This window comes from Drosophila rhopaloa, unplaced genomic scaffold, assembly GCF_018152115.1.
Source record: "Drosophila rhopaloa isolate 14029-0021.01 unplaced genomic scaffold, ASM1815211v1 contig_2, whole genome shotgun sequence".
NCBI classification, from domain to species: Eukaryota; Metazoa; Arthropoda; class Insecta; order Diptera; family Drosophilidae; genus Drosophila; species Drosophila rhopaloa.
Window position 1 is genome coordinate 10,910,488 of NW_025335083.1, and position 14,637 is coordinate 10,925,124.

Consider the following 14,637-nt stretch of genomic DNA (forward strand, 5'->3'; position numbering starts at 1 on the left):
TATTTTATATCAGTTGACTATTCTAAATATTTTTAAAAACATGAATAATATAATAAGTTTACTGTTGTTTATGTAAACATGTTGCTTAGCAACTGTAACTCATTCTTTTCATAAACAAATACCTCGTATAAAAAATCCCCTCAATTCTATTCATATTTATGAAAGAATGTGTGCTATCCGACTTAAATAAGGTCTTGTACGACCGTAAATTATAAGAATTTTAAGGTAACCCCAGCGAGGCGGTAAGAATGCATTCGGAAATTTCTCATGAACCCCGGAGACAATGGAATTGCCTTGTGCGATTTGGGATGAGTGGAGAATGAGTATCTAAGGAGCGGCCTCCATTGAGCGGTGAAACATGCATATTTCTCACACACACCCATTACGGCAGCAACACTTAATTGAAAACGGCATCTATATGGCAGGGGAAAATAACAACGAGGCAAACTAAAAGATACATTAAAAATATTCAGGCGTGGAGAAACTTGGCGCTTCCATGTTACGATCTTCTTGGGCCTAAATGCAGTTGGCTATGTTGCCCTATGTTGTTGCTGCAGTTGTATGTTGTTGCTGTTGTTGTTGCTGCTGTTGTTGTTGCTGTTGTTGTTGTTGTTGCTGTTGGTGGTGCTTTTAATTACCTTGCCAGCGATTCAAGCCTGCCCCCAAACAGGGTTACTAACGATCGTCTTGTGAATTCTCCTCCGATGCGCCTGCGCATTTCCGCGGCTGTTTTGCCTCGGTTTTTAAGTTTTCTGTAGCTTTTCGGATGTTTCTTTTTTTCTGGCCTATGGGAACTGAAACCTTAAAATGCATTCTTCGTGTGCTTTTTTTTTTTATTTTTTAGGAAAACACTTTCGCATGTGCGGCTGTGTGTTGAACATCTGCTAAAATTGCCATAAAATCGTTGATGTTGCTGTTGGGCCGCCAACACTTTCACACATTATGCTAGGGAGCTTGTCTTACTTGTTGTAGCTCATTTTGTTTTATGGCCTGTTTAATTTAATGTCAGCTTCGGGCCTTTCAAGATAGGTGTTCATGTGGGAGATTTCTTTTGGACTGATTGAAAAGAGGAGTGGAGAAGCTTGGAGGGCAGAGAATCGGTCGATTGCGGAATAGAGATAACCAATAAATCGGTGTAGACTTTTAGAACTCATCAGAAAAGATTTTTTTAAAGTCCTAAAATAATGACCTTTTTAGGATTATGTCTTTTTCTGTGCGCTAATAACTATTGTTTATTCGCAAGCTAACTGATTTATCTTCTTTTCCAGTTTCAGTTTTTATTAACATTTCTGCTAAAATTAATTTCTTTCTAACAGGTTTATAAAAAGAGAGCTAGCTATTCCGTGAGAATACTACCAAACCTTATTATAAACCAATGATTAAGAGCTAAGCTTTAATTAGTGCAATGCAGTTAAGAGTCCGACTTTTATGCGACACTCAAAGCGCTTAACGACTCAATATATATCTGTTCTTGTTTCAAGTCTTCCGCTTCTTTGATTTGAAATCACTTCTGCCGGACAAGAACCCATTTCTTTTATCATAAATCATTAGAGATTAATTTAAGTCAGAGCCGGAACCGTAACAAGACAGCAACAAGCCAACGAAATGAACTCATTTGAGTTAGCTTTACGGGCAATAATTGTAATCTGTAATCTGAGGGCAGTTAATAGTCACCAATCGGCGGACACGTGAAAGGTATCTAAAGGCTTTACGAGCCATTAAATCCCCGGGTACACGATTCAAAAACAGGAAAATACTTGTATTCAAATTCAAACCATGGAGGACTCACCTTTCTATGCGAAACGACAAGCGGCGTGTGATGATGATGATGATGATGGTTGTTGTCGAAGGCTGTTGAATAAACAAAACGGAGATTAAATATTGTAAATATATTGTAATAAAAGGCTACAAGTGCAATCAATAAATTCGGTTACAGTTAGCGGGAAATCATAAGCGAGTCAATTGCAATTAAGCAGAAAGCCAAACAACAGCAGAAATTGTTCACCTTTCCAATTGCATTTTAAAATATGCAAACATTTCGAGTCTCTATTTTCTTGGCTCTGCAACTTCCGCACTTGATGGCCAAACCCAAAGCATACAAAAAAAAGAGCAGAAAAAATACAGCAGAAATTGTAACAGAAATAACAAATAACAAAACTTGGAAACGGGTTCAGCAATCATAAACTTGTTGTGCAGACAGACAGATCGGGGAGCGGTATTGGGAGCGGGACTGGGACAGGTGACTGAAAGGGGAGGGGTAGGGGGCAGGGGGAGTGGAACGATCGGTCGGTCCGCTGCTCGCCGGAAAATTGTCAATGGACAACTCGAGCAATTGTATTATAACTCATATCTCTATAAGCCACATAACGCGGCTGGCATTTTGTTAAACAATTAAATGCAATTTTCAACTAAATAAAAAATAGTTGACTCAGCGCCGCTAGTCGAGTCGGCTTTCGGTTTGATTTGCTGACCGGCCGGCTTTTGATTACAAGCTGCGACAATAAAGCCATGGAAAAAGGGGGTAGGAAAGGGGCAAAAAGGGGGTGCCAACCACCATATCATGGCCCAGCAATTCCACTTTGCAGTTTATTAAGCGTGACTGACTGACCAACCGGTTGGTACACCCAAACTTTAAATACCCATACCCACAATAAATACTTCACCAGGGGAGGCAAACATTATTGCAATCAACTTGATTTTTGCGTTGAGATAACACAGCACTGTATGCTAATGTTTTTCAAATTCCAGAATTTTTTTATAGAGCCAGTTATAGTTTTGTATATTTATACTTTCGCAAAATAATTTTTAAGATTTTAATATATTGGGATTTCTGAATGTAATATTTAAACCCTTAAAAAATTGTATATTTCTTAGTTGTTATAAAGTATTTAACAATTTGTTTTTCCCCATTCTAAAAAAAAATGCACATTCTCCGGTCTTCACCTTTATAATTAAAGTTTACCACCTGAATTATTTCTACCGGAGAGAAATAAGTTATACAACTTCCAGGTGATTCATACATCCCATGAATTACCGACATTTGATCGTTACTTTTTTTTGCCCCTCCATTGTGTTGGTTCCGCATTAAACTCTTGACCTAACCACAGGTTAGTGAAGTTAGCGGGTCAGACAACCAGAACACAGTTTTCGGAAATAAGCAAAAACAAAAAAAATAGTACAAAAAAAGGCTGCACACGAAAATAAGAGATGAGCTTAAAAACCCAGCATGATATCATTATGATGTGTTTTTGACTCTGGCTGGGTTGTCCATCACTTTCGCAGGAAATGAGGCAAGTAGAGATAGCTTTTTAGGGGAAGGCAGACAGGAGTGGAGTTTTAGGCAAATTCAACCCAAAATTCCAACGCGGACGAGACACGACTTAATAATTAAATAATAAATTTCATGCTTCAAGGCAGGCAGGCGGCGGTTCCAGCTAATAATTAATTGACATTTAGCAAAGAACTTCAAATGAAAAGAATTCCTCTGCCATCTGCAAATGCTGTCGAATTTGCGCAAATTTAGGTTTTATTAATGCTTGATTTATGAGACAGCCGTAACGCTTTTTTCTCTGAGAACATGTGCATTTGATTGAGCGTTATTGAATGTGTTTGCGAGCGTTACAATTTGAAAGTTCACTGAGGATCAGCAGAGCATCCAACATCTGTGAATCATTAGGCTTTAAAGCTGCTGAAATTTATTTAACATATGCCCGAGATAAGCAATCGAAATCAATTCTTATGGGATTTAGATTGCAATCGAAATCAATTCTTATGGGATTTAGATTGCTTATTAAAAAAATAAGGCTGTTATATCAAAACATAATTAAAAACTTATTACCAAATATATGAACCCAATTTGCAAATCAATTAAAAGACTTTGGAATCCGTAGTTATTAGTTAATATTTATAGTTATATACCAATAATAATGTACGAATAATGTGCTCTTTTATATTTGCCACTCAAGTAATGAACCCTTTAGTAGTCATTTAGCGAAAGGAAGTAATAAATGGGCTGTAAATAATGGGTATTACGGAAACTCAAAGTGAATGACCTCTTTTGTTAAAATAAATAACGAATAATGTATTTCCTCATCTTGATTCTGGTTAATATGTGTTCAAATTGGTTTATTTTTGCGGACTTTATGGGTGTGCGTACAATCAAAAAACGAAAAAGAATAAAATCAAATTGCCTTATCGCAGAATGAATCACCGGACGAGCCAAACGTCAATTTTGAGTCGCTAAATGGTGATCCGACATTCGTTTCCAAAGTGAATGGGATTCTACTTTCCTATACACATGGTGTTGTGCACTTTGCCCGCTGAAAAATAGAAATTAACGAGCCCATTTCGATAAGATTAGATTGTCAGGGAACCGCTTCAAAGCGTGGACATTCGAGTTTCAATAGAGAAAATTGCATTTCCGATTGGAAAATTGCAAAAAATAAAAATTCGAAGTACAGGGAAACGAGTCTCAGGGTCAGACAATGGACTTTCCTCCCGTCGAATCCAATTAATAATAATAAAGCCAAAGCACTTTGCCGGCCTGACTTTCAATTGTTTGCCTTCCACAACCTCGGCAATATCATCATCCCAGTCCTCCTCCACTTGCATTTCATCAGGTTCAATACGAAACTATATAATAAAGTTTTATAAATGTTGCTGTGGGTTTTTGTGGTGGTGGTGATGGAGTGCATGGCTTTGATGGTTGACCAAGTGGCCTCATGGCAATTTACTTTCTAATGTCAGGAAAGTCATGTGCAACAGCAACCGCAGACTGACTCTCTTGCTTTTTGTTTACATATATTTTATAGAAATTGATAAATAATCTAGGCAAAAAAAATACGATATCTATGCAGATTTCTTTGCAAAATTAATTAGACGAAGCGAAATCCGTTGAGGCGTTAAAATGTAAAAATCGTCGGAATTTTAAAGACCATATTTTTTCAATCTGCCTTTTCAACATGGTTTCTAACCCATAATTTACAGCCGTGGAATGTTTTTGGCATGTGTTTCACGTGGCGATGGCGGCTTACAACATTTTTAAGTATGTTTAAAATATTTATCAATCAATAAAAGCGGGCAATGAGCTGCTGATGAGTTTCCTAACTTCCCCTGCCTTATTTCAGTTTTGTTTTGGTTACACTTAAGTGCATGCCGCGTCTCTACATTCAAATTATTAATTAATTAATAAGCGCGGATGAATAATGAATCAGGAAATGATAGATAGTTGGCAATTATCATAATTACGGGCGTTGGTTTTTGGAGTGGTTACTTTATAATTCAGCGGAACTAAAATTTGTAATAACAAAACAAGAATCGCATTAAATTAATTTGTATTTAAAGTGAGATACATTAGTCAATGCAACCTTACATGCTTTTAATCTATAAGTAAAATAAATCAAAAATCTTTCTGGAAAACCCCTTACAAGTCTTTAAAATTTTAGTATTAGGTGGAACTAAAATCTTCAGAAGCTGTAAATATTTTTCCCACAATACAAATCATAATGTTATTTCAAAGATTACTTCATACATCATTAACTCAAAAACCATATTTCTTCCCAAGTTCCCAGGCTATTTTTTGGGACTTTGTTGTCGGCGGCTATTTTACATCATAAGAAAATCCACAATACAAACTCATATTCCCCACAGAAATAAAAACCATACAAATATTCGATTGTGACCACAGTTTAGTAACAATTCCTGCCAAGATATTCCCAATCAAGTGAATGGCATTCCGAAATCAGCCCCAAAACCACAATATCCATGATCCCCATTCTTCAATTAACGTATGTTCGGGTGTTGCATAAGATCTGGAAAATAATTCCCAACAATGGGTGGACACAAAAGGTTCCCAACTTTGGGCTGGACCGCTTTAAATGTCACTCTTGCTTTCATCTTTTGTGCCCGCAAGAGAAAGAGTAAAATTGTAAATGTTTATGGCCTCTGATTCCAAATTAAAAACGACAAATAGACGAACAAATTCATAAGATATGCAGACTATGCAAATTTGCCGCCAAATTAAAATAGTTTGTGGCCAAAGCCCAAGTCTGGCCAAAAGCCCACTGAAGATAGCCGGCTATCCGCGAGTATCTGTATCCGAGTATCTGTATCTGGACAAACTCGTCAACAGGTTGCTGTGTGTGGACCAACAACAATTGTTGTTTATGGCACTGTTGCTGGTGTTGTTTTCCACTCTTTGAGAAATGTGAAAGATGAAAGCGTAAATGCTGATTAAAGATTGTTTCTTCTATACGTATGCCGTGTATATAAATTTATATTGTAATTTCAGTGCCGGCAATATGCAAAGTGAAAGAGGTTTGACTTTGGCAACGATTCGGAGTCGGAGTCAGTCAATCAGTCGCTCGGTTAGTCGGTTATGATAACAGCACCCGCTCTACGGTTTACAGCCTTTAGTTTTTCAGCTTTTAAGTTTTCCAGCTTTTCAGTCTTCAATCTTCAGTCTCAATCGTCCAATTTCATAGTCATCAAGGCGCGGTATCAAGCCGCGTAGAAAGCGAGAGTCTCGATTACAGTTTAGTTGCGCCTGCGCAGTCATCGTGGCCCCGTGGAAAATCGCCATCAAGGTGAATTACCCCAACCGGAGTCGCCCACGCCCCCCAGTAAATGTGTCAAGCGAAATTGGATCGGCGGCTGAAGATGAATGTATCTCACGAACACATAAATTAAACGGTTAAGCGATTGCAACAGAAGGTGCAAAAAATTAAATGTATGTGGGTTTCCGAAAAAGACTGAATTAGATTTGCTTTGGATTTACCTAAATTATACCAGTTGCAAGATTGAGATGTTAACCGCTGACCTTGGTGGTTTTTTGAATGGACCGAATAATAAAACAGAATTACATTACTCAATAATTAAAAGATACACTAAGAACAGCTTATTCAAATACCAAGGCTAGGTTTAACAAGTTGTTGATCTTTCTTAGAATACATTCATAGACTTTTTTATTACTTGACCAGTCCCAACAAGGTCGTTTTAAGCTTTAATAATCTATTAATAAAGCTATAATCCAGTAATCTAATCTGTAATAAACTGTGGCATATATGGGACACAAATTGGTATCACCAAGAGTCGAGCACACTGTTTAGTTATTTCTCATTTTCCCATAAATAGAAATCAAATCACACAATCAAATAAACACTTAAGTCTACCTAAACATTTATTTAACACCTTTTAATGTATACGGTTCAGAAACTGACCCCCTCTTAACAAGTCTGCCTTACTTAAATAAACTTCCATTAATAGAACCTTATCAAATATATAAAAAGCTAAAGCTTATCAAACGGCAACACTTTCTTTCAAGTTATGTTGGCTTTATCGCATATCCGAGAGTCAGGTTCCCATGGAGTGGATTTCTACTCCTCACATTCGTTGGAAACACGGGTTAACAAACCTTTTAGCAAGTTTTCTTGTCTACCTTCCGAGTCAAAGCTGTTTATGTGGCCGACACTCGACACACATTTGGTATATATACTTTAGCACATGCATTACCGCCCGGCATGACATATATATTTTATATACTGGCAAAAACGATAAGATAGGAATACGAAAAGTAGCCCTATCGAAAGCGCATTTACTTAACGACTTCTGCCATTTTCGATTGCCTTTAATTGCATCAAAATTTATTTATAATTTGGAGCGTAAACAAGCGTTTCAGGGTCACTCGGATCGGTTAGGCCCCAAATACGTCAGCTGAATAGACCCCACAAGTGTCATCCAAACAACGGAGCGAAAAGCGAACCACAATTTGGATTATCGTGTGATTTATTGGGCCTAGGACGCACTTTCAAAACCCAAGTCTCGGGGGGACTTGCATTGAGACTCTGTCCGAAGGCGACACAAAGTATTTCCATTTCAAAATGCAGCCAATGGTCAGCGGATTTCGTAACTCTCGAATGCAAACTGCACAGGTGGACAAGTTTAGGAGAGGCCCGAAAAAAAAAATAACAAAATAAATAACCCACCACATTTGGGTCTTGGAAATTTGGTTCAGGTTCGTCGTCGTGCTTATGTCATTTGCTGTCATTATGAAAAAATTATTATATTAATTGTGTCCCAAAAAACTGGAGCGTCAACAATAGCTGGCAATTAAATTTGGGTCTATGATGTGTCAAAAAAAATATATAAGCCAACACGGAAAACCAAAAGCACGTGGTGTGGTCCCCTACAAAAAACACAAACTATTGCAGCAAGTTTATAATAAATGCATTTCAGGCGGCTACCTAATCTGAAATAAACATAATATATGGTCCCAGATTCCAAGAAATTTTGAGTGGGCTACAAGTCTACAAGAGTTGCGAAATCGAAATGTTTGAGGATTGTGAAATAATAAAAGATGGTCAAGTTAAAATATTTGCCTACAAGAAGAATATTTTAAAGAATATCATAGCTTTATAGAGATGGTTTAGTTCAAACAATAAATAACAAATTTGTGCTCATTATTGTAGCAGTAATTATAAAATTATTAAAAATATATATTTCCAAAGGTATTAAAAGGATTTATATTAAATTTTCAAAGTAAAATAATATTTATAACACTACGAAACATTTTGAAATGAAAAATAAATTAATGGATGAGAACCAATCGTTGACCTTCTCTTTAATAGCTTTTTCAAAACTCCTCTATCTGAAAATACCCCCCAACTCTAATATCTAATTGAGCTTATTGGCCGGGCCTAATAAATAGGCGGCACATTACAATTATCATTTGGTAACTCTTCATTTAGACTCCACCCAAAGCTCTTAGTAGACAAAGAGATAAGCATGGGCTAACCAAAAATTAGCCACAATTTCCCCACCGATCAATTAAAGATACTATACCACCAAGCGTTTTTTCTGTCTTTTCCTTCAAACAATGAACAGCAAAAAGTGAACCAATTTGTTGCTCAGCTTTAGTTTCGTTATAATTTTGTTTGGGTTTTCTAGTTTCGGGGCATTTTTCGCTGCCCGCTGTTTGGGTAATTTTTAGTGTAATTATTTAAACATTAAACCAGTTGAGCGGCCAGTTGTTTGTTTTGTCAGTGAAAACAAGAAAGTCATAGACATGAAAATGAAATATCATCACCCAAGCGGATGATTCGAGCCTCAAAAGGGATTTTTTACCAGCTTTCTTTCAGATCTCTTTGATTAATTCGGGTGAAATGTGTTCGAAAACGGAAGAACCAAATTAAATGCCATGAATCAAAGGAAACTCAACGAAATGGATGGTAAAACACAATCAACAGCTGGCTGGGAAAGAGAGAACCTACCACAACAATTTTTCCCTTTCCATTTTCCATTTTCCATATTCTGGTTTTCCGATTTTCCCGAAACTGCGCATGACCCACGACCTTGAGGAAAAGGTTCCACAATGTGTGGGTGATTTTTCCAGTGTAAACTTTTCAATAACCAAAACACCTGCTGACATCCGTTTGCCGAATTTTCTGAGAGCCTGCTAAAAAACGTAATGGCGAGTTTGTGTGTTGACAGATTCAAGCGCCAATTTTATCGGTGAGCCCGTGAAAATGTGGAAAACTCTGGTGGAAATTGCTGCGCGCCTAATCGAGGCGCCAGAGGGCGCGGCGACCCGACGGCGCCGTCGACGTTTTCCCATCAAATGCTCCCATCTCCCACGCCTCGCGATTCCATGGTCCCGGCTGCTCCCGAGGGCTGCCGATGGTTTCCATGGTTCCGAGGGCTACGAGGGTCTGGAGCGGAATTCGACACAATCAATGATTCGCTGCGCCTGGCGATGCGGTTGTCAGGAGAAGATGGAGCGCGATTTTCAGTCCGAGACCAACTGAATTCAAGACCGAAATCGAAATCGATGCGGCAAGTTCAAAGCCCCCCTACGAAAATGTAACCTGCGAAAATGTTCCAACGATTCTATTCGGATAAAACAGAAGCAGTCGAACGAAAACCATTAGAAGGTGCGCTAGGGTCTGATGGCATCTAACATCTACCATCTACCATCTGTAATAACTTGTTTGAGCAGACTAATTGCCGCTGCTGGCGGTTCTCGAGGTTCCCGGGCAAAACCTTTCGATATCTCACCTAATGGCTTGGATTTTAGCTGCTGAATTAGCGGCAATTAAGGTGTTACAAGGTGATCTCTGTTTGCCCCGAAGAAAGTCCCAAAGATAAACAAAGGTTACGTGTGAATTGAGCTTAGGAATTGGGCATAGGATATCTTTGAATTACAATGCTAAAAGGTTTTGGTACCAAGAACTTATGTCAAAGTATTTGAAAAAGATTTTAAATTATTTCTTCATGTAAGAATCAATTCGTTTTTATAACAAAAAATCAAAAGTAAACAAAATAAGGTCTTGTACTAATTTAACCAATACAACGGACAGCCAAACGAATTAATATTTTATGCAGCTAAACCCCTAAACTATCGATCTTATTTTTGAACCGATTTTTACATTTTTGATTTTTGTAGGATTTTCAAAGAACTATAATAAACTGTCCTAACTATCGATTAATCGATGTTGAAGCTTTAAAAACAGCTACACAAGAACATTGTTAATATCAGATTCCTTAAGCAATGCCAACTATTTTTTTTATAGTTCCTTCACCTTAGAGATACACAATTTAATTAATATTTCCATCCAACTTCCTGTATCTGTGTGCCCTTAAGAATAACCATGTACTGGCTAATTGCTTATAAGAGCTAACTAATTGGCCTCGCTGATACAAAAGCCGGCTATAAACAGAGTTGGCCTGGCCAAATAGAGAGGCCCATACAAAGATCATCACTCGGAAGGCATATAAAAATGCAGTAGAATGCAGTTAATGCTGCGGGCCAAAAGCTGTGTGAGTCACATTAAGGGCCACCTAGGAGAAAGAAGATCCCCATCACTACCCACTCACAAAAGCATTTTCCAATTAACGTGGCTTATCTAAAAGCCGATAGATTACCGACCAGTATTTTGACAGTCCCCCAGACGAATGATTAAACAATTAGCTGCGAGACAGACTCAGACACGTTCTCTAGATTCGTAGATCGGGAGACAAAAAATACCCCTCATCAATTACAAAAAAAGAAGGGGGATGAAGAGAAAGAGCAAGTTGTGATCATCACACAGCAAAAAAAAATGTTTATTTCATTTTAATTTGGAGAAATATTGACTTGGAACTTAAAATACAGGTCTGTTTTCTCAGATGTTTAAATTAATAGAATTGGAATATTTGCTAATAAATACGATTTTTTCAATAATTTTATATGTTGAAATTAGACAAAATTTGGCTGAAGAAATGATTTCTGGCATTAAATGGTCTGCATTTTTCACTGTGCACTCTGAGATTCAAAAGAAAGTGAAAAACGCTGGGGACTGGGTACTGAGATGGGACCTTCTTCATGGGAGTCACCGTTTACACTTTCCCAAGCCAGCACGCAATCAGACAGAAGACTGAAGACAGAAGGCAGAAGTGAAGTGGAGAAAAACCTCAATCAAAGCTGGCTGCATAACTTAAATGCAGAGGTCATCATCGGCCCGTTGTGTTGGATAGTGTGGGTTGTTTGTTTGGAAAGCGCTGGGATTGGGATTCCGATGGCCACGGCGATGCCAATAGTCAGATGGATGGCACACGGAAACGCACATCACGGCAAATGTCCGAAAATAAAAGGCCGAAAGAAAGAAGTTAACTGTGGCTTATTAACTGAAAATGAAAGCGTTTGCCGAAAAGACAAAGCCCCAACCGGCGAGGCATCATTTCAACCGGTTTTCCGGCCCAGCTAATCACAGCCCCAGTTTTCATCACTGTTACAGTTCCGCATCTGAAGTCAACACCCAACTGACCTCTGACAGGTCGAACCCAAAAAAAAAACAAAGAAGAAATATATAGTTTTAGGAAACCACTACAGAAAAATAAGGGATACTAATCAAAAGTAGAGGTAATCGTAATGTTAAGAAACTAAAACTAAAACCTATTCGAAAGTGTATGTGTAAAACCAAAGTAAAAACGACATTTAAGTGTCATTTGGGGTTGGTGGCTTCATCAAGCTATCAATCCGAAATCACTTATTTTATGGGTTCAATTCATGTTCAATGTTCAATTAAACTTTTCCGCTTGTACAGAGATCATAAAGATAATTACTTATGTACTCGGCGATCACGCTCTGATTAGGGAAATTATTTTTCTACTATTTATAATAGAACAGAGTTAAAACAAAACTATTACTGTTTAAAACAGTGGATTCAAATAATTTTGTTGCATACCGAGCTTAAAAATTGTTCTTTTAATGTATAAACTCAATGTCCCCATGTTTAATCAATGTTAATAAATTTGACGAGTTTGGAAATTTTCGTGTTTAAAGATGTTATTATAAGGTGTATCAATTCTTTATTATTTTCGCTTTGCCTATAAAAAAATAAACTTATTTGCAATCAAATACGAACTAGTTTCCTAGTATATTCTCAAAGTCTCAATATGTCAAAATTCTTTTGTTGGCAGATGGATGTTTCGAGTTTTGAAAATAGAATGGACTCATAAAATAAATTACATTTACATTTGAAAAAATTACCAAACTTAAAATCATTCTGATATTCTTATGTTAAATTTGTTTAATAAATTGCACTAACTTTTGGTGATGTTCAATATCATTTCGGACTATATTTAATAATTTTCCACCAACTGTGACCAAATAAAGGTATTGATTCAACTGTAGTAGCCCAGTGTTTTTAGTTGACATCTACGTACCTCTGTTGATGACGATGGCGCTGCTGTCGCCGCTGCTGCTGGCGCTGTGGTCCGGCTGATCCCCGATCTTGTCCTGCTCCTGGGGCAGTCCCTCCCCCTCCTTGTGAGGCAGTTGCTCCTGCCCGGAGAAGTGGACGCTGCCGTCGCGATGGAAGTGCAGCTCGAATCCGGTGGGCAGGGTGGCCTCGTATTCCGCCGCACAGGTGTGGGCCTGTACGGCCACCTGGTGGTAGAGTCCGGCGAATTGGTGGATCAACGCCCATGCCTGATCCTCCGAGAGGGGGGCCTTGAACGAGTCGAGGATGTTGTGCAGCGTGACGCACTGCTCCGGCGAGGAGCACTGGTGGAAGGCCTGGAGGATCAGTGGGCGAGCTCCGCCCGGCTTCTCCGGATGGAGTCCGTTCGATGAGATAATGGCCAGCTGGTCCGCTGGCAGCTTCTGCTGCTGGGCATCGCCATTGGCGCTGTCCGGCGAGGTGGACAGGAAGCCCTCCTCCTTCGTGTCCTTGAATTTCGCGTTCGGGGTGGGTGTGGGCGTGGCCTTGACCTTGGTCGGGGGCCCTGCCGCCTGCTCCTCCGCCTGGTGCTCCGTCATTATGTGGCTATCGATGGTATCAACCCGATTCCACTGCAAACCCGGCACTGGCCAACATATAATTGATTTTTTCGCCTCTTTTGGCAAATAACCTGCAAATTTCGCGATTTGTTTTTGGTTTGTTTGCGTTTTTCTTCTTTTTTTTGTCGATTTGCGTTGGTTTTATTTGTTGTGTGTATGTGTGTGTGGTAAAACGGGTTAAAGGGAATTTAATAATAAACACAAAGCAAGGGATTTTCGCCGCACACAATTTAATATTTTGTTTTTGTCGTCAGCTACATTTAACACAAAACACAGGGGTACAAGTATAAGTATAACAAAAAACACATGATTTTCGGCTCGAGAATATTGAAAAACTGGCGTCACGTTTTTGTGGGCACTTTTTGATTTGGCATTCGCAATTGCCGTTAGCTTTTGTTGGCTATTTCACAACACTGGAAAAGGTTTAAGTCGCGCACTTTGCTTTATTTTTATTTTATTTCATTTGCTCTTCTTCATAATTTTAAATCTCTGTTTTTCTATGGTAATCGCAGCGCACTTCTTTCGTTTTGTTTTTCCGCTTGTATTTTTATAGCACGTCCGCTTTAGTCCGCTCGCATTTTACTTCTGCTTGGAAACCGCTCGCAATTCCGATTGGAAGTCGCGCTCAGCTGTTTGGCACTCACTCTCTCTCTCTGTTGCGCTCTTTCTCTTCAGCTCTCCCGCTCTCTGGCTTTTTATTTTGATTCCGGTTTTCGCTGTCTTTGCTTTTGCTGATAAGAAACTTTTGATTTGCCTTTGCTCTGGTTGGAATTATTTATTGTATTTATTTTAATTTTTGTTCATTTTTCGAGTGCAATTGGATTTGTGTTAAGGTCAGAAATGCCGCTTTTGGATATAAAAAACTCTTTGAGTGGGCGGAAATTGTAAGATCTTAAAACAGAGTATAAAAAGGTTAAAAAGCTAATTAGTGTTGCGCTTGATGAGAGCTACTTATTACATTCGTGTTATTTTTGGGGGCCCGGCATTGAGATGTTACCTTTATGTTAGCTTAATGTTAGTTAACAAATGTATCCGGCGATTAATAAACATGTTACTTAAAAATAGGTTAGAAATTTTTTAAAACCATTTTGTTATTGTAATGCGTTATTTGATCCAAATATAAAAAAAAAATTATAAAAAAATTGGAAAATGTTATTGATAAATTTATATTTTTATTTGTATAGTTCGATTTTTAATTATCATTGTTTTTATATTTAATAAAAAATGAAGTAAAATTGCAAGCTACCGCAGGAAGATACTGATCTGGATGGCATTTCACCGATCGCGGATCGCCAATTCAAGGTCTCTGGAAAACCGCGCAG

At 38.3% G+C, this 14,637-nt stretch overlaps 1 protein-coding gene across 5 annotated transcripts in view; it reads right to left on the reverse strand.

The window, feature by feature from the left end:
* The window catches only part of LOC108039040 (protein spire), a 43,389-nt gene extending 29,486 nt beyond the window's left edge, over nucleotides 1-13,903 (reverse strand). For all 5 annotated transcript variants that reach the window (XR_001768977.2, XM_017115942.2, XM_017115943.2 and 2 more), the window contains exons 1-2: nucleotides 12,700-13,903; nucleotides 1,790-1,851 (exon numbers count right to left, since the gene is read on the reverse strand). Coding sequence is in view for 4 of the 5 variants with exons in the window: in XM_017115942.2 (XP_016971431.2) it covers nucleotides 1,790-1,851; nucleotides 12,700-13,294 (657 nt within the window). In the remaining variant the exon portion in view is untranslated. The remainder of the gene's footprint in view (nucleotides 1-1,789; nucleotides 1,852-12,699) is intronic.
* Between the last annotated feature and the right edge of the window lie 734 nt (nucleotides 13,904-14,637).